The following is a 20,423-nucleotide window of genomic DNA, read 5'->3' as shown; positions in this document are numbered from 1 at the left end:
TCTTTCGCTGCTCCCTCCCGCACTTAATGATGGATTTTCACGCTAATCAGCGGATTAATTAATCATAAATCCATAAATCATGTTCTGCAGTCGAGAGGAAGGTACAAACACCTGATAACCATCGAGATAAGAAACCTGCAGTTCCAAAATTAGAATTTAATTAGCTTTGTGGGATTGTGTTATTATTTTTTTCCTCTTCCTTGTCAAGGAAATTGTGTCATGTAGCGGCGCAGCACAGAGCAGGGGAATGGCTGGATAATCAATTTTTAAACATGAGCAAAAGAAATCCTGTCAGGACTTGAGGGTACACACTGTGGTGTGTAATTGATTTAGCTTAAAAGTGTGTGTGTGTGTGTGTGTGTGTGCAGGGAACTCATGCGCTGGTATATTATGCATGCCTCTGTATGTGTGTGTGTGTGTGCGCTTGTCGACACGCCCTCCTATCAAGGGGACCGGGCTGTGATCTTTAATGGCAACGTTAATATTTAATGGTAAGCGTGTTGTCAGCAAAGAGCAGCAGGCTGGGACTCGAGGTTCGTATAAAAGATGACAAGGTCCCTGCACCAGGTGGCTCAGTGGAGGTGTCACACACACAGCGGGATGAGAGGCCTTTGGATGCACAGCCGCTCCGTCTTGATAGAGTTTGACAGCACAGAATTGATGTTATGGCGCTCTTTGTAGTGTGCAGCAGTGCACTCAGGAGCTCTGTGAAGCACTGTGGCTTCTCTCCACAGCAGAGCCACCCAGGACATGTCTGATAGGCTGATAGAACGACTGATCAGGTTGGATTTAGGAGGGAACAATGAGAAAAGGCCTTAAAGAGTACTGACATTGAATGGAAGGTCCCGAAAGTATTTGACTTGTTATTGTTGCTTCAGCTACAGTCAGCATGTCACAACCAGTTTGTGTCCAAAGACTGTGTTCAGTGTGATACGGAAAAATGCCACATTTGTTCTGATTGAGCCAAAGTCTTTATAGAGTGAACAATTTAGGGGGATTTAGTGGCATCTAGTGGTGAGAACTGCAGACTGCAGCCAGCTGGAACTTCTCCTGGTTAGGATTCGTTCTGTGTTGTTGATCAGGAGGTTTTTACCGGGAGCGGAATTATCCGTAGAGGTCTCTTCCTCTCCAAAATAAACAGACCTGGTGATTTAAACCGGTAAAAATGCTGAGTTAAGCCATTTCATGTTACAAATAAGTGTTTCTCCGACACTGTTTGGTATGTCAGAGATGGGCTGCCGGCCCAGCGCCTGCTAATCTGTGCTTACCTTTTTTCTCTGACAACTTAAGATCCAGACGTTCAGGAAGTTTATACCGGGAGCCGAATTATCCGCAGAGGCCTCTTCCTCTCCAAAACAAACAGACAAGGTGATTTAAACTCATAAAATCGCTGAATAAAGCAGTTTCATGTTACAAATAAGTGTTTCTCCTATGTAGTTTGGCATATCAAACTTAGGGCCTGTGTCCACATAGTGTTTTTCTTCAGCAGAAAAGCATTGGAAGTCGGTGGTATGTTTCTATGACAACAATATCTTGACACGTTTGCTAGGTAGCTTATGTTTGTTAGTTAGTTAGCAGTTTATCTCGAGCATATAAGTAGCAGATAAAGAAAATAATCATACAGTGGTAGACAGACATGAAAAATAGGTTAATAAAGCAAGCATGAAAACTGAAACCAACATATAATGATTTGATTTACATGTCCAAAAAGGAGCGGGAGGAACTACAAACTTATTTATTCCCACCCCTTCTCCATATATTAGTAAAAGTCAGTTATGTAGCTCCCTGTTAGAATAAAGCTGTACAACAATTAATTCTCCTAGACCTATTCTAATATATTAAATTAGTTACCAATAATATTTGTCTTACAGCAAGATATAAAATAATTACAAAAATACTTGTCAGTCAGCTGCTATGCTTCCAAAAGCTTAGCTCTTCTGTCTTGCTGTGATTGTAGACAGTAGCCGAGCTAAAGAAGCGGCAGTGATGTCACTGGCTCCTTTCTAAAAGTTAAGAGATTTCCAACTTAAAGCGCTCGGACCAGCCTCACAAAAAAGGCGGAGCGCTCTGAAATTGATTCTGGATGTGATGCTTTTTCTCTAGATGGCCACATACGCTCTCCATGAGGAGCTCCTCTCAATTGAAAAAGACACAGACACTGAGAAAAATTCGCTATGTGGACACAGGCCTTCCTGCTATGTCATAGGTTGCAAACTTTTTGGGGTCATTTAATTGACTTTTTTGCTAAGGCCTTTAAGGCGGAGTGTCCCCTGCTCCTTTAACCGCATTATTTGGGGTGGAAAATTGCTGCTTCAGTTTCTGAGAAGAAGAAATCTGAGAAGCTCCCAACATTTGATATGTGGCTGAAGGAATTAGGTCATGTTTTACACTTAGAGAAAATTAGATCAAACAATGAGGGACTCTTTAAGAGGATCTTTGTTAGTTTGATTGAAGAACTAAAGTGAATGGGTAATAGTTTAACAGGTTAACTGTGCCATAGTGTCATATGTCAGTACTCTGTAACTTGTGGGATAACTTATTTTATTTTATTTTCATTTCCTCTCAAAAATCAGATGTCAAAAAAGATGTGTTTGGATTTATATTTTGGACACTCTCAAAGGAAGGATTTGTAGACAAAGTCACAATTAAAACAAGTGCTCTGTGTGACGTGCAGGACCTTGAAAGTCATTGTAACTCCAGCTCTTTTGGATAGAAGAAATAAATCTGCACGAGATATTTGCCTCTGCTGTGTTTTGTCCCGGATTAATCAAGCATGAATTTGTCTAACCTTTACATAACAAAGTTGGACCGCCACCAAGACGCCTTCCACAGAGGAGGCTCTGTACAAAGCAGCTATTTAGTCGACATTACTACAGTAAATCTTATAGTTTTTCACTTTGCTCTGATGGAGTGTGACAGACATGACTGCAAATATATAATGCTGCTTCTTAAATCGTGGATGTTATAAACGCTGAATAAATCCAAACTGTTCCAGACGAGGCAACCCTCTGATGTTTTGTTTGTACGCTGTGTGAAGTGCAACATTAGTTAATCAGCTGAGCATCCTCTCATTTTGACTGGCATCTTTCTCAACGTGATTTCTTTTTTACTCTGCTCCGTCTCGCCCTCTCCGCTCAGATGTACCAGACAGGACGATGACATCAGACGAGGAGGAGGCCAGGCGGATCGCAGAGATGGGAAAACCAGTGCTGGGGGAACACTCCAAGCTGGAAGTCATTATTGAAGAATCATACGAGTTTAAGGTGGGAGAGGTTACCCTTCAAACAGCCTGATTATTACAGCTGGAACCAGTGTTTTCCATGCAGCCACACAGACAACAGAGAGCTAACTCAGCCGCCAGCTTGCCTCAGATGACAGCTACATATTTCTAATTTTAGCAGATGCTCTTCAGAGGCCTCCCAACCCACACAGATGCATTTCTGGAGGAGATATTGTTTATATGCATCCTCTAACCTCCTCAACTGAAAAAATATACCCACCGTGTTTGTTTCTGGTGTGTGGTTTAATCATGCATCAAACAGGGGTTGCTGCTGCCTGGGACTTGATGCCACTGCCATCATGTGGCGAGGCTCATGTATTTCTCCTCTGAACATAAATAAGAGCAGATTTCACTCTTGTGTTTGTTTGGATGTGTGTCACACAGAGCACAGTGGACAAGCTGATTAAGAAGACCAACCTGGCGCTGGTGGTGGGAACCAACTCATGGAGAGACCAGTTCATGGAGGCCATCACAGTCAGTGCAGGTACGGTAGAAATAACACTATGTTTCTGCTCTGACTTCAAGAGGCTGCACACAAATACACTGTCTCCTACAGCTTATTGGTTACACTTATCATTTTGTCATGGTCAGCGTTTGGATATCAGTCAAATAAATGTCTAAAGTGATGATTGGATGGAAAGTTTTAGAGTTTTATGGTCAGACTGCCCTGTCTTGTTATTTACATATTTTCAAATATAGTATATATTGTTTAAATACAGACATGATGAGCACCATTACTGTGTGTGAAAAATGTGAAAATAATATTCTGTTTCATTCCTACGTTTAAATTATTTATGTGATTTTTCACAGTTTTGTAAACAACATTTATTCATCATTAATTTAGTGTTCAACTTTTGCCTGATATTGAATATATATCTTTCTGTCATTAAAGCTACAGTTGGTAACTTTCATAAAAAACAAGTTTTATTTGCTGAAACTGCAGGTGGCACGGTGGTGCAGTGGTTAGCGCTGTCACTAACCAGTGGTTCCCGGGGTTCGTGGTTCGAAATGTATCTGACAGTTTTGACTTTTTGTATATAAGCCAGCACAGGTTTCTGCCACACCCTCAAAGCACTTTTTAAATATTTTTTTATTACCTTTTGTTTTGTACTTATGTATGTGAAACAAATAAAATAAATAAAAAAACAGATAGATAAATCACTGCTCTTGAACTGCCATCAAACTAGACAATGTGCTGATTTTAGTTGTGTCCACTGGCTGCAGCAAGCCTTCTTATTTAACAGCTAAACAGTAACTAAAATATGTCTCTGAAAACATTGGAGGTGAGAAATAGCCGATGCAGTGACAGAATCTTGATTCAAATTTGATCAGTGCTGCCTAGTTTGACAGATTCATTCCAGTTAACGAGCAGTGATTGACATGATTGACAGCTACATTAAAGACTCTTCAGCTCTGATAAGTTTGTTTTCAGCACTCATCCCAAGTCATCACATATCACTGCTTTGTCATTGGCCTTTCATGTCCACGTATTACATGCTAGGTATCCTCCTGCATTCCAGGTTGCAGTTGCAACACCTTAACGTCAACAAAAGCACACAGTTAGGTTTAGAAAACATCATGGCTCCTCATTTATATGGGAAGTGAACACCAGCCTTCCAGGTGAAAGTCCAGGGTTTGTTGGACCGATCCACTTCCTACACTATATTGACTTTCCAGCTCCTTATTACATCCTTAGGGAGCGATCACACCGAGATGAAACACCAGAAACACGACGCCAGTAAAACCATTGTTTTCCTATGATACAGCGCGTCTGACTGGCATTCAAGCGACTTTTTAGACGGCCGTTTTTCCGTAGACACTTTTTGTAGACACTTTTTTTTAGACGCACGTAGATGCTGAAAAGTTAAAATATTTTCAACTTTTTGAGCGTCAGATGCCAGTAGCTAGCGCGCATTGAATAAGCGCTTCCAGCGTTTCAATCGTCTTTGAAGCGCTGCGTCTCTAGCGTCTCATTTCTGTGTGAACGCCCCCTTACTGTCAGCATTTCAAGCTGATGCCATCCAGCTGTATATCAAACTGCCCCATCGGGTGACATCCATCCGACCGGTGGCGTATCATAACACAGCCAAAGCTTACATGCAGCCATTTTACACACAAGGTGGCTTTTGTCGTAAGGTGTCTAACGCTGAAATCACTGACATAGCAGCGATATTCGACAACTTTGGAATGAGAACAGGCTGTTTTCATTCAGGTGCAATGGATTCTAGCACCAGAGGCAAAAGGAGGTAGAGGGACATGATTTTTTGTCACAGATTATCCGTCTCATGTACCGTCAGGATAACAGTAACAGTTTCAGCAAATATGACAAAAACCTATTTCTATAAAAGTTACCAACCACAGCTTTAAGAGCTGCTAATTGACAATTTAATTTGTAAAGGGTTTCATGATCCCTTATCTAAATGCTAATTTTGAGGGTCTTTAAAGGAAAAATTTGACATTTTTGGAAACATACTTATTTGCTTTCTAGCTGAGAGTTAGATGATTAATGGGTATGGTAAATATGAAGCTACTGCCAGCAGCTGGACAAATTAAACAAACAAGATAAAACTTCTTGTTGTGCTAAGCTAACCTGCTACAGCCGTTAGCTTCATATTTAACAGACAGATACGTGTAGAACTGCAGCCATTAATCGATTACTGTTCATCTACTACATTAATTGGCAACTAATTTTATAATCGATGAATCGGTTCAAGTATTTTTGTAAGACAAGAAGTTAAAACTCTTTTATTGCAGCTTCTTAAATGTGAATACTTTCTAGTTTCTTTGCTCCTCTGTGACAGAAAACTGAATATCTTTGAGTTGTGGACAAAACAAGACATTTGAGGACGTCATCTTTGGCTCCGGAAAACACTGACTGACATTTTTCATCACTTTCTGACATTTTAAAGACCAAACAACTGATCAGTTAATCAAGAAAATGATCGACAGATTAATCGACAGTGAACATAATCTTTAGTTGCAGCCTTAGATATGTGAGTGTTATGTATCTTCTTGTCTAACTTTGCATATCAAATGTAGTCAAAATATCAGCTACCACCAACTTCTGCTCAAAAATTCGGGTGTCAGTGTGAGCTTTCAAAAACTCATTTAAGTGGAGTCCTCTCAGAAAGCGAAGCCCTTGAAGCCCTGAAATAATCTCATGTACGTTAGAGGAAACTCATCCATCACGTCAGGCGACAGCAGCATCAGATCAGCCTGCAGTGCAGCCGCCGCTCTGTCCGCTGCAGTCACAGCCACCGTGTCGTGGGCACCGCCAAGGCCTCGCCTCCTCACTTTGGTGCTGAAATATTTAATCCAGCGGTGCTCTTTATTTTTTCATGATCCGCCCGTGGCTGAAAAATGCATGCAGCTCACATGGCCTGACACTTTGAATCAGCAGTGTCCCTCCTGTCCGCTGAGTTTCCTGTGAGCTGCTGGGACACGGAGGACGCCCGGCTTCTCCACCTGAGGAGGCCGAGGAGGCTGTCCATTTACATTTAGAGCTGTTAAATTATGACACTTTTATGAGACGGAGACCACAGCGAGCGTGGTTCAACTGTGCAAATGCACAGGCACATTCATAGGCATAGATTCTGGGGGGCACGATGAATTTATGGGCACTATGTTTGAATAGTTGTTGTTTTGTTTTGGCTTTTTTTGTATTGTATGTTGTATTTGTTGTATTTTAATCTTTTTTGATTGGATGCAACTTTTGCCAGGTCTCTCTTGTAAAGCTCAGTTCAGACCAAAAACCGTTTTAGAACGTTGCAGAGAAAAGTTGCAGCTGTGTGAACTGGCCGTCTGAGCTCGACTCAAGCCGCCTGATGGTGTCACCTGCAACTCTGCTGGTCAAATCACCGGCAGCTGTTTTAAATATAAAGCATGTCATGGCTTTCGACAGCCAATCACCTTGTTGCTTTCTCTCTGACTGATTAATTGGCGCTGGTTATTTATATTATTGTGGTGTAGTTATTATGAATTCAGTCCATCTGATGCAGGTTTTGTTTCTGTTTTTCACCGTTTCATCACTACTACAAATGCAGCTGTAGCCAGTATCTCACTATCACTATCCTCATTCATATTTTAAGAAGCTACAAATTATATTCAGCCACAAAATAAGTCTGAAAAGCTGCAAATCAGAACAGAAGAACAGAGTCGTTGCATAGAGATGATACACCGTCTCATCTCGTTGCATTGATGTGGACCGGCAGGTTTTTACACTATAATCCAAGTCTCATATATCCAGTCGTATCCTCAGTACTTCCCAGACACATGCATTTTCACTAATAAATTACAATATGAAACACGTCTGCCTACGAGGAGCACGCCCTGAGTGTGCATGAGCACAAGTGTGTGTATGAGCTCCACTGAAGCAGAATTCCAACGTACTTTGTTTGCACTGATTTTCATATTGTTGTATTGAAAATGCATGTGTTTAGGAAATACTGGGCATTCGACTGGATAAATGACACTTGGATTATACTGCACGAGTTGAGTGAGAGTTTGTAATCGGAGGTTTTGATATAGTTTTGGTGATGTTAAACATGGTAATCTTTTACTTTAATTCATCAAGAATATTCTCCATATGTGGGTTCTTCATTCACCGCGGCGAAAAACAAAGTTTTCTTTACAAATTCAACGTAACACACCATGTGTAACTGATATACAAGTGGTCATTTTAAGAGTGAAGTGTTGTTTTAAAAGACAAAAACCTACCGCTCTTTATAATTAATTAAAAACACCCTGAGGCAAAAAGATAGCATCTATCAATCTAGATATGTTTCTGTAGCGAGTTTAAAGTTGACTAACTGTAACACCAGTAACCTCAGGCTGAAGAGATTTGATGTCTTCGGCGGAAAAATAAGTCAATGTGCCATTTTAAGAGAATGTTGTTCTCTTCCTTCCCCTCTCTGTCATTCCTTATCTCCTTTATCGATCCTTTATCTCGCCAATGTTTTCCAACTCTTCTCTGGCTCTTTATCCTCCTCCTCTTTGTGTCATACTCTCTTTGGCTTTTTCATCTTCTATCTCTTCCTCTTTTCTCCCTCTTGGCCTCTTCTGTTAATATTTACTTTCCCTCCTTCACCCCTCTCTCTTTGTCTTTGCCCAAATATTCTGCAATCTCTGTGTCCCCTCTGCTGCTCAACTCTCTCCTGTCATCCCATTATGCTTCAATCTACCCCACCTTTCACCCCCGCTGTCTCCTCCACCTCCCACTCGGCCCCACTCCTCCCCAACAGATGAGGACGAAGAGGACACAGGGGAAGAGCGGCTGCCGTCCTGTTTCGACTACGTCATGCACTTCCTCACCGTCTTCTGGAAGGTCCTGTTTGCTTGCGTTCCTCCCACAGACTACCTGCACGGCTGGGCCTGTTTCATTGTCTCCATCATCATCATCGGCCTGCTCACGGCCGTCATCGGCGACCTGGCGTCTCACTTTGGCTGCACCATCGGCCTCAAGGACTCGGTGACTGCTGTGGTGTTTGTGGCGCTTGGTACATCAGTCCCAGGTGAGAAGAGGACGTCTTTGTTAATGCACTCCTGTTTGTGACGTGAACATCTGTCCTCTAAAGTTTTCTGTCAGTTGATAGATGATGTGCTTCTTTTACAGTCTGAGAAAAACCTGTGACTTCATGAGCCTCTTTCAAACAGCCACACATGCTTTGTCATCAAGATGGCTGATATTCTTATTTCCTCCAAACTGACATTTTCACCCGACAGGATATGAATATGTCCCGAAAACTTTGACTCTGTCAGCATATTTGTTATTAAAGGTCCTATGTGCAGCATTAATAAATCATCACTGCATTCATTTTGGAAGGAAAAAAAGATATATTAATATTATAAACAAACAAAACCAATACAGAGAAGATTGCCAGCCTCAGCTGGCCTTCACAGAGCAATTTATATCTTGAGCAACAGGTGGATTTGACAGGAAATGGGACTTTGCTTCCAGCATGTTTATCTTCTTTAGGAAACTGAGAGATTGAGGAGGAATGAGGCGAAAGGTAACGGGAATAATGGGAGATTTGTGGAAACACTAACAAACAAAACTAAAAAGCACTAATGATAATCATCATCCTGAGGGCCAGGAACTGTACCATGAATTAGACGTGAGCTTAATGATGTATAACCCTTTTTTTTCTTTACTCAGCCGTGAACGACATACACAGGCTTTCAGTCAAAGTTTCATCATGTCCACCGGCCATAAGCCTGGAGCAGAGCATATGTTTGGTCGTGTGTGTGAATCTGTCTGTCCACAGTTTATCTCACAAACTACTGGACCCATCAGCCTAATATTTTTGTGCACATTTATCACTGTGAGTTCAAAGACCTGTTGTAGTTGCAGTGATTCACAGTTGTTGAAAGACTCTTTGTTGGCTGCTGACTCCTCATTCATCTTAACCGGTCAGTAGGGGGGGTAAGTTTCCAAAATTCGGAAGTAGAAACTGTGAAGGACAGGCTACATGACCTTTGTTATGAGCGCACTCCATCTATCGTCTCCCAGTTGTTGCGGAGGGAGTATATCTGCCCAGATAAGGGTGCCTAGCCGGCTCCATTGCCAAAGCTTCCAAGGTTAAGGGGAAGGGAGATTGCCCTATGCCCCAGACTCAACAGACGAGAGTCTCCTTTTAGATATGTGCATTTTGTAAGAAACAGTCGAGGTGATTTAGAGTGAGCTAGGCTCAAAAACTGACGTCCATAGAAAAGTAAAAGTATCTGCAGATTATCCCAGTGTTTCCCACAGAAGTAGAATCTATGTGTGGTGGCATTTTGTGTTCCCTCTCTAAATCCGAAGGTCTTTGCGGCTTAGTAAACCCAGCACAGGTGGAACTCTCCATGAGTTTTTTGTCTTCAGCAGCAGTTTGCGATCCACGGGCTGGATAATTGATCAGTCGATCCATTCAGATCTGATCACATCAGATCGATGGATGAGAGGAGCAGCTGCTGGAGTGATTGCAATCTTTTGAGTCTGATGTCTTTGTCCAAAGTAGCTCTGCGCTCCGAGAGTTTGGTTCATTAATATTGGTATATATATTCCAATAGCACTCCTAATGATTGGACCAGCTCAAAAAAGGTAGAGAGGGGGTTGTTACAACAAAAGGTGTGTTACAACAAAATATTCTAAATAAATAACAATGTTTGAATTAAGAAGTTTGGATTTATTGTCCTGTTTAAACAGTTCGGTGAACCAGGACGCTCAGCTACAACATCTGGCTACAATATTACACAGTTCTGTGTATCTCAAACACCTGGCGGAGATCTGCGCCCCACTAAGTGCACTTTTCTAGTTTCCGATGAGACATCTTTGGGTTTGTTTGTTTGTTTTGTTTGTGCTTTTCCTGTAGTTAAATATAGGCAGGATGCAGTTTGGAAATGGTGATGTCATGTACTTCTTTGCACCAATCACCAATGTTTAAATTAACATGTACTGACTTCTCTCCACAGATACCTTTGCCAGCAAGGTATCAGCAGTCCAGGACACCTACGCAGACGCCTCTATCGGGAATGTGACCGGCAGCAACGCCGTCAACGTCTTCTTGGGAATCGGCATGGCCTGGTCGGTGGCGGCCATCTACTGGCACATGAAAGGAAAGCCGTTTGTGGTGGAAGCCGGCTCACTGGCTTTCTCCGTCACCCTCTTCACCATCTTCGCCTTCCTGGCCATCTCGGTGCTGCTTTACCGGCGCCGGGCCCACATCGGAGGAGAACTGGGCGGGCCCCGGGGACACAGACTGGCCACGTCAGCCTTCCTTTTCGGCCTCTGGTTCCTTTACATCCTCTTCTCCAGTCTGGAGGCCTACTGTCATATAGAGGGCTTCTAAGCAGCAAAGACTTCAGCGTGAGAGAAAACAAACATGCAGGGGTTCAAAGTACAACTTCAGAGGTAACAGAGCGAATTCTCACTGTGGAATTTGGGTCAGTCTTGTTTGGTATGAAAGGACAGAAGAGGTAGACCCAGGGTTTTCCCAGACACCTCCCTCCCTCTCTCTCTCCCTCAACCCCTTCTGTAAGGATGCTTGGAGGTGATTATCCTGCCCTCTAGTGCCAACAGGCCTGTCCGCCCCGGCTGCAGGGGAGCCGTCCTGAGCCTGTGCGAGTGTGCTTACAGTTGGGATTGGGTTACCTCCGAGTCCAGAAGATGCCGATGCCGGGTTGGTCCTGCATTCCACTGGAAGAGACTGCAGTCTTATAACCGGAGAGAGTTGAGTTAATCAAAGGTCTATATTTTTCTCAACATCCGACGAGAACGACTTTTTTTAAAAAGTATTTTGGCGATAAAAACGCAAAAATAAATAAAACAAAAAAATAAAATAAAACAAACACACACACACAGACAAAAGGAGGAATAAAAGAACTATTTTCTGATCTACGTTAAGGAATAACAAAAAGATAATATTGTAAATGGGAATATGTTGTTGAGTGACAGTGGGATGGATTCATAGTATTTATTTTTATTTGCATAGTTTCCTAAGGAGCACTGCAGAGTTCTCAGATATCACACGATGAAGAAGAAGAAGATGAAGAAGAGGAGCAACAGTGACAGTTCATACTGGCAGACGAATCACCATTCAAACAGACGAGGAGGAAGAGGTGGACACAGTGAACGTGGTCAAACTGCCCTGAACATTACTTCCGTACTCTATACGTATCTATATATAATATATTTCCATATTTTCTGTATATTTTGAATATTTGTTTAAATGTGGTCACCTTCTGCTCTAACAACAGAGGATTGCTGTGGCTAAGCGGGATGGGGAGGGGAGGGGGGGTCAAACTATATACTGGAACGATGTCTTCACATTTCTAAGAGTTATGTATCTTGCCTAGGTAAAAGTATGACATTGTATTTTATTTATTTACTGATATCTTGGTCTCACTCGAGTTTTCACCTTTTCAATCAGAAATCCGAAAAAAGAACAAAAAAAAAACAACGTGTTGCTGCAGAGGTTAAATTCAGAGGTATTTTTGTACTGTTCCTTCCATGCACTTTGCTGTATAGTTCTATTTATGGAGACTTCTACTTGTACATGTGCAAAAGGCCAATATTAAAGGTGTCACTATGGACTGAACAGAGTGCCTGTGGAGGGAGAGGCGTTTGCTGCAGCCGCCCACACTGACACTGACGAGCTCTTAGCTCAGCTCAACTACTGAAGAGTTTCCTCCTAAAATTGAGCATAACAGTTTTCAAAGCTGCATTGATAGATATATTTGGTCTTTAAGGGGGCAGCAGAACAAGCAACACAAGACCTGCCAGAAAGCTGAAGTCATGCTAGCTGCTAGCTAGTCATGCTAGTCTGCTAGCTCCTGTTTCGCTAGCTTCTGTTCCACTAGCTTCTGTATCTTAGTGCCAAATTTAGGGTTTCTTTCATCTGTATTTCTGAAAACAATTCATCATGGTCCTGGTTTCCACTTTTTAAAATAATTGGGTGTCTATGAAGGTCAAAACTTTAGCCATACATTAGCCTTAGCATTATCCTAACTTTCTGCCATATCTTTTTAGCTGGAATTTATGCCATCTAACAATGTCTACACCGCTCTGCACTTTGTGTCCTGCTGTTGTTACAGCTAGCCACTCGTCTCTGGTGACATTTAACCTACAATGGTCTAGGGCATACTGAAAAAGTCAGGCTGTTTTCATGCATTGCTGGTATAAAAAGTAATGCACCAGAATTCGTATACCCGCGTAATCATGAACAAGTAAATCGTGTAACCCACATTATTGGGAGGGCTGCAATTACGTAAACGATGTGCTGACAGGAGAAGAGAACAAAGTGAAAAAAAAACAACGAAAGTTCGCATGAGGTTGGGGTGGTGGAGGGGTCAAACAAACACAGGACTGTACCTCAGGAGATCGGCGCTTGTGTCCCATTTAAAAGAAAGTGAACTTTGAGTTATTTTAAGGCACATCAACATGTTTCTTTACCTTAACCTCAGGCCTACTTACATAACTTCACTTTGCTAACCCTAACCTACGCAACTTTACATCAAGTATGTTTCTTCACTTTAAGTACAAAAACATAACAATGTCCATCCACGTTTCTTTTCCTAACCTATGTAACTTTACTTGCCTAAACTATCCTACACTGTACATTGAGTACATAATGTAACGAGTACGTAACATGTCGACACCCAACGATGTTTCTTTTCCTGCACCTAACCCACGTAACTTTACCTGTCTAACCCACAAAACTTCACATCAAGTACGCAACTTGACGTTAACTACTTAACTTGATGACACTCAACCATGTTTCTTTTTGTAAACCTAACCCACATAACTTGCCTAACCTACGCAACTTTACATTAGGTACATAACTTTATGTAAGTACATGACGAGACAAAGCCCAACACTGTTTGTTTTCCTAAACCTAACCCACATAACTTTACTTGCCTAACCTACATAACTTCACGTCAAGTATGTAGCTTTACAGAAAGTACTTAACTTGAGGACAAACGATCATGTTTGTTTTTGTAAACCTAATCTACAAAACTTAACGTAACTTTCAGTTAAGTACGTAACATGATGACACCCAACAATGTTTCTTTTCCTAAATCTAACCTACATATTTTCATGTCAAGTATGTAACTGTACGTTAAGTATGTTACGTGATGATTCATGTTTGGTACCTAACTTTATGTTAAGTCCGTTATGAGACAACGCCCAACTATGTTTCTTTTCCTAAACCTAACCTACGCAACTTTCCTTGCCGAACCTGCGTAACTTTATGTTAAGTACATAACATGCCAAGGTATTTGTGGGGTGCTAATCAGTTAGATACCATATAACCCATTATATGTACGTTTTCATAAGATATAATACAAACTGTTATATGAGAATAAGTTGAAAAAGTTAGCTATGCTAAAAGCCATTATAACAGAAATAGTAAATAATGATATTACAGTGTTTATTTTTTAAATTACTAATTTGCGTCATTACAGAAGTTAATATGTTTTTAAATGAGGCTTTCTCACTTATGTAGCAGAACCCAGAGGTTTCACCGTCAGCTCAGCTTTGTGTATGATTCCTTTGGTGATTGTAGACACAGCAGCGTTAGCACTCATTTAGAGTGATGTTTTTAAACACCTGATGAACGTAAATCAGATATTCAACATGTTTTCAGCTCTGTTTTGTTCTCTAACAACCCCTAAGGGATATATCTGTTGCTTTAGCTACTAAATGCTCAAACTTTGCTCACAAGCTAGATGCTAACTTTTTTTGGTGCTAGGAAGCTAGCATACAGTGGAGTTAGCTAAAACTGCTGAAGAACTTTATGGAACTGAGGAGAACTGCACCCATAGAAATGAAATGGTTGGTTTGTTTATGGAAGTTTAAACAGAAGTTAGCCTGCTACAACAGTTACATGGCAATGTTACACAGAAAAATGGCCGCCTCTCTGAACATCCTGCTACGTTCATTTGAATGGGTTCATTTCTATGGTTGCACCTTTCACATCCCACATTTAATCCTTCGTTAAATATGAATTAATGCAGCTTTAACAAAGTAAATCTGTCTTCTCTTGACGTTTACAGAGAGTCAAGGTCAGATTTGTGGGTGTGTTGTTGGGAGCACTTCAAAAAATGACTCAAATTACATTTTTCACCATAACAACTTTATTTTTGCTCATTATGTAAAGAGTAGGAGTCAGTGATGCTCATTTTGGATCGAAACTCTTCAGTGAAGCAGCAGGTGTGGGTGTCGGAGCAGCAGATAGCTCCAGGTTGAATCTGAAAGTAGCCTGATATTGATACTGAATGCTGTTTAACACACGACTGGTGCTTTGTTTTTAAAAACGAGAGAGTCAAAAAAAAAACATTTAAAACTCCCAAGAAGCAGCAGAAAATATGTTTATTACTTAATTTGCATTGAAGTGTATGTTAGTATATAATCAGTCAGTTCTTGGCTAAGTTAAAAATCACCCAAGAGATTACCAAAGAGGTGGGATGCAACATCTGTTTTAAAAAAATAAAAATTAAACTACAAAAAAAAAAAAAAAAGTAAGTGGCAGTGACACTGTATTTCCACAAGGGGGATGTCAATCTCCAGTCCCTGTGGTCATCCCTTCTTCTACTTCTCTACTGAGCACTCTTCCTCCTCCTCCTCTTCCTCCTCCTCCTCCTCCTTAGTGTTCTTCCTTTGTGGTGAGCAGTGTTGTAAATACGTCTCGTGGCTGAATCGGATGCTCTTTTCCCGGCCCTGGACCACACCTGCTCCACCCGCCTCCGTCTCTTTCTATCTCTCTCTTACATATAAACACACACACACATTCAGAGTAGAGCAATGGGTCCACTGCTGCTGCACAAGAGGGAGGACAGTTGGGCTGACTGTCCCGTTCAGATGCAACACAAACCCACATTCTGTACATAATTTTCAGTGTATGTTTACATAGACACAGTATAGGTGTCCTGGGGGGGGAGCATGTCAACACGACTCACATCTCATCTACAGTACAGGTTATCTGCGGTCGCTTCATCTGAGCCAGTGTCAGTGGAAGTGTGAAGTTTTTTTTTTTATGATTTTATTTTTTTGAACTGTCACCCTTTTCCCTTGTTCAAATCCTGCAGCAGGAAATATTTTCAGTCTTGAGTTCAGCAGGTGTTCATGATGTCAAAGACTTGCCAGTGTTTTTAATTTTATCTCGGCCTTTTGTGGCTGTTTGTTTCTTTGGTTGTACTCTTGGTTTGTATCTGCGGGGATGTGTCGAAGCTGAACGTCGGCCGGTGTGTGTTTGTGTGCTGTGCATGTTGCCAGGCTGTGCGTCCTCTTCGCACCCGTGTGCACAGGCGGTGTTGTTCCTCACAAAGGGCACCACTCTCAGCTGTCATTCTGTCTTAAAGATACATGTCTTAATTCTGTGGGAAAATATTTATCATACACACCACCTCTCAAGGCACCAGTCTGGTTTTTTTTTCTCAGCCTGTGGGATATAAGTGAAATAGAATTGGACACTGAGGAGAGCTTCATCGACAGGTGAACACTGTTCTTTTAACTTTTTGTTTGTGTAACAGAAAAGGGGCACATTTTAATGGATGGGTATGTTTTTCCTGGCCTGCAATGAGATGTCAAAAATAAAAAAGCATATTTCCAAAGCTGACGGTGTTTTTGAGATCAACACGTTTTTTGTTCTTTTACTGATGTGGAATAAAAGCAGCTTTCTGGTTCATAAGCAAACACTGGTTGCACTGACTTAAATCGAGCCTGACTATGTGTCTCTGACTCCTGTTGACTATCTGTGTATCATGATGTCACTGTCACCCAGTGTTTTTTTTTAGGAATGACGATAAGCAGTGTTGTGTTGTTGTGTTTTTTGGAGCAGTGGTTCCCAACTGGTGCAGCCACAGGGTCTAGATTTCTCCTTAGTCATTAGTTCAAGGTCCACACAGTTTGAGACATTCGGCGTCAGACTTGCGTTTCACCATGTCGTTGGGCTAGTTTGCTGTCTCTGTGAAGTAGCTGTTTGTTAGTCACTCACTCTACAGCAGGAAACGACACTTCACTTAACAATAAAGTGTGTTTTTTACCAACACATTCTCACTTTGACCTCGTCACATATCGACATTTGGTCATGGACTTTTAAACACTGAAGGTACCCTGGGTGTGTTGGTTGTTGACGTTCTAGGACGCCGTGTCAAGTTCTGCCTGTTACATGTATTGTCTTCTTTCAAAATACACTTCTGTTTTCAAAATAAAAGCACTACGTCAGTACAACACCGCAAACTTAATAATGTGGGTTTTTTCTGCCTTCAACAACTAACGCACATGTTTGGGTTTAGGAAAAAAGAACAGGGTTTGGCTGTAGAATCTTACAGGAGGTGAACAACGTTCTCTCAAGTGAAAGTCGGTGTTCGTTGGACCCATCCACCACCCCTCCAACCCACCCCAGTCGGACTTTTGCAGCCTTAACTTTAGTTCTTGTCCTGCCACGTTTCCCCCTGACGCCACTGAACGCCATTAAACAACTGGTCGTGTATCATGCCGACGTCAGAGGACACCTCTTTTCGTTGGTTTCCTGATGCCGCAAGTCACTGCCCAAGCGTCTGATTTCAGGGACTTCAGAGTGAGACCAGGCTCTTTTTACGAACTTGACACGTTTCAGATTCACACGTGGTCCATTCAGAATGGCACCACGACCCACCAGTTGGGAACCACTGTTTTAGATTATAGGTTTTGAAAGGTTTCCACAAACAAACCAAAATCCTCTAATTCAAGATTAACGATTAAAAATTCTCCCAAATTGGTGTTTTCACAGAACAACAGTGATGTGTTGCATCAGTAAAAAGCTGCTGTTTAAATATGTTGCAGTAACAAAGCACAAGTGTGTCGTCCCAGTCTGACACATGGAGGTGCAGATATTTCCAGCAAACAGGGTTTTAGGCACTGATAAGATGAAATATATTTTATTTGGAATGACTCTTGTGTTTCAGTTTTCTTTTCCCATCTACCCCAGACACCAAGTGAAAGCATTACTCATTATTTTTTTAAACATATTTTTACTCCATCTCTGTGAAACCAGTCCTCTGTCTAGTATCTTACATCTTTACATGAATGCCCTCCATGTCTGTTGATTGCACTTCACTGCACATCTGCATCAGTATCCAGCAGAGCCTCTGGGTTGTTTTGGTGGTTTTGTGTTTTTCATATTGCTGTTAAAGTATCCCAGAGCAGAGCTTTGTTTACAATTTGCAAACACAGAATATTCCAAATTTAGATTTGACATGTATTTTAAAACCAGCACTGAGGCGATTGTCCTGTGCGCTGCAGAGTGAGTAACTGTAGAGGGATGTTTGTAATCTGTTCAGGCATTTTCAGGTACATGAAAGATAACTGACTTTAATAACATCCTGTCTTTTTCACTTTGATCAATTCTGTCTTTCTCTCTCAGACTCACAAGATCACATCAGTCTTCATTCGCTGCCTGATGGAAAACAAGGTCGTCTTTAAAAATCATTCTCATTGTGCCAGATGTCTAAAACAAGAGCTTCATGTTCAAAGTTCAAATCAAAAGCAAAACGTGCCCTCAGCCGTCCCATGTATGTGTAGAAGAACATTTCTGCCAGGAAAAAAAAAATATAAAGATGAAAAGTCATTATAAAAACAACAATATCAAAAGTATGTTACCGTACTTTTTTTACATAGTAAGCTAAAATTTTGGACTTTTTATCCCACTGGCAACATTTGACAAAGTTTTGACTTAGTAAGCAAAACATTTGACTTGAAGGCTCATTATTTTACTAACTTAGGGTCAAAAGTCTGACTGTCTCTTATGATTTAATTTTCTCTTATTAAGCTTAAATGTTGACTTTTGAAATTTTTGTTTTTTAAATCACACTTTTGACTTACTATTTCATAATTCTTAACAGGCCAAAGGTTTGACTTACTAGCTCATAATCTTGACTTTGTCATGTTTATGTATGAAAGGACATTTCTGCCAGAAATCTGAAAAGTTGAAATCAAAACAATATTAAAAGTATAAAAATCATGAGGTAAGAAATCATGTTTGGACTTACTAATTATTTTCATTTAGTAGCATACTTTTTTTTATTTTTTTTACTTTTTATCCTGTATTGTTGACTGTTAAAAATGTTGAGTTGTAGCTCAAAATTTAAAGTAATATTCCATCATTTTGACATAATATTTCAGAATTTTGACCTAATAAGCGAAAGGTGTGACTTTGTAGCTCATAATTTGGCTTAGAAAGCTACATTTTTTACTTATCTCATAGTTTTTGATTTACTACTTCATCACTTTGATATGTAAAACCTTCAAGAACATTTCTCCCAGAAAGTCGAGTCAACTTTATTAATACAGCACAAATAAAAGAAAGAAGTGAAACACAAAAATCCGAATGATAATAGCCATAAAATAATAATAACAGTAATGATAACAAAAAATGAAAAGTCATGATAAGAATAATGTTGAGTATAAAAATTGTAAATCAAAATCATGAGCCATAAAGTTTAGACTTACTATTTAAAGATTTTCTTATAATAACATACATGTTCTTAAATTTTTATCCTGAACTTTTGACTGACTGAACAAAGTTTTAACTCAAGAAACTAGAATTTTCACTTCTTAGCTCATAATTTTAACTTAATAGTTTCAAGTCAAAAGTCTGACTATCTCTTATGATGTACTAACTCGTATGTCACTTATTAAGCAAAAATGTTGACTTTATATTGGGAAGATTTTATTTTATTTATCTCACACTTTTAATTTACTATTTCATTCTTCTTAGTAAACTAAAATATTCTTTTTTGTTTTTTTTTTATAATTTTGACTCAGTATTTTACATGTTAGAATTTTAGGACAAAGGTGTGACTTACTAGCTCACAATTTTTCAAACACTGTCTCAGTAAACTCAAATTTAATTTAATATTATGTAATTTCATAATTTTGATTTTTTAGGTCAAAGGCGTGACTTACTAGCTCAACATTTTTAATTTGTAAGCTAAATTTTAGATTTATCTCATGATTTTGATTTACTATTTCATATATTTTATATAATTCAGTTCTATTTTATTCTATTTCAGACACAAAGGCCCGTATCAATCTACTATCTACTATCAATATAGTAGGCTAAGACGTGCCATAAGCATTTTTATTTTTCACCATGACTAACTTTGATTTATTTTTATTTTCTTGGCAGAAACAGGCTTCCACACGTCATCTTATCTGTCACCATCTTTATTTCCCCCCTTTCTGTCACTACCTTGATGACATCCTGTCTCTATATTCATATAAATACCAACATTAAATGTGCAGACAGAACCTGGTGAAGTGTCAGGATGTGGACTGGAGTGGGCTCATGCTCGTCACTGATCAACGTGAATCACTGTTACTGCATCTGCACTGTTTGTACAGTTTGTTCCACCTGAGCTGAGTGAAGCTGTCCTCAAAGCTACAGAGTGGTCATGATGTCACAACACACTAAAGTTAGGCTTTATTTTATTGTGTCTTTCAGGAAGTGGATTTAAATCAAGTCAAATTAAAGGGAGGATATTTGAACCCTTTAGGAATCTGTTTGACTACTACACACACACACACACACACACACACACACACACACACACACACACACACACACACACCTGATCCCCTCATCACACCACTGAATAGTTGGGATTGTTCATCTGACTGTTTGTT

General features: G+C 40.3%; 1 protein-coding gene across 4 annotated transcripts in view; it reads left to right on the top strand.

Annotated features, from left to right (window-relative positions):
• The window catches only part of slc8a3 (solute carrier family 8 member 3), a 178,572-nt gene extending 161,163 nt beyond the window's left edge, over window positions 1-17,409 (top strand). For 2 of the 4 annotated variants that reach the window (XM_050062894.1, XM_050062893.1), the window contains 5 exons: window positions 1,291-1,368; window positions 3,139-3,263; window positions 3,665-3,764; window positions 8,521-8,790; window positions 10,730-17,409. In XM_050062894.1, coding sequence (XP_049918851.1) covers window positions 1,291-1,368; window positions 3,139-3,263; window positions 3,665-3,764; window positions 8,521-8,790; window positions 10,730-11,106 — 950 coding nt within the window. In that variant the 3' untranslated portion in view covers window positions 11,107-17,409. The remainder of the gene's footprint in view (window positions 1-1,290; window positions 1,369-3,138; window positions 3,264-3,664; window positions 3,765-8,520; window positions 8,791-10,729) is intronic. The other 2 variants (XM_050062896.1, XM_050062895.1) reach the window with 1 other exon arrangement.
• The last annotated feature ends 3,014 nt before the right edge of the window (window positions 17,410-20,423 follow it).

This window comes from Epinephelus moara, chromosome 14 (genome assembly GCF_006386435.1).
Source record: "Epinephelus moara isolate mb chromosome 14, YSFRI_EMoa_1.0, whole genome shotgun sequence".
NCBI lineage: Eukaryota > Metazoa > Chordata > Actinopteri > Perciformes > Serranidae > Epinephelus > Epinephelus moara.
This window is presented reverse-complemented; position numbering and strand designations above follow the sequence as displayed.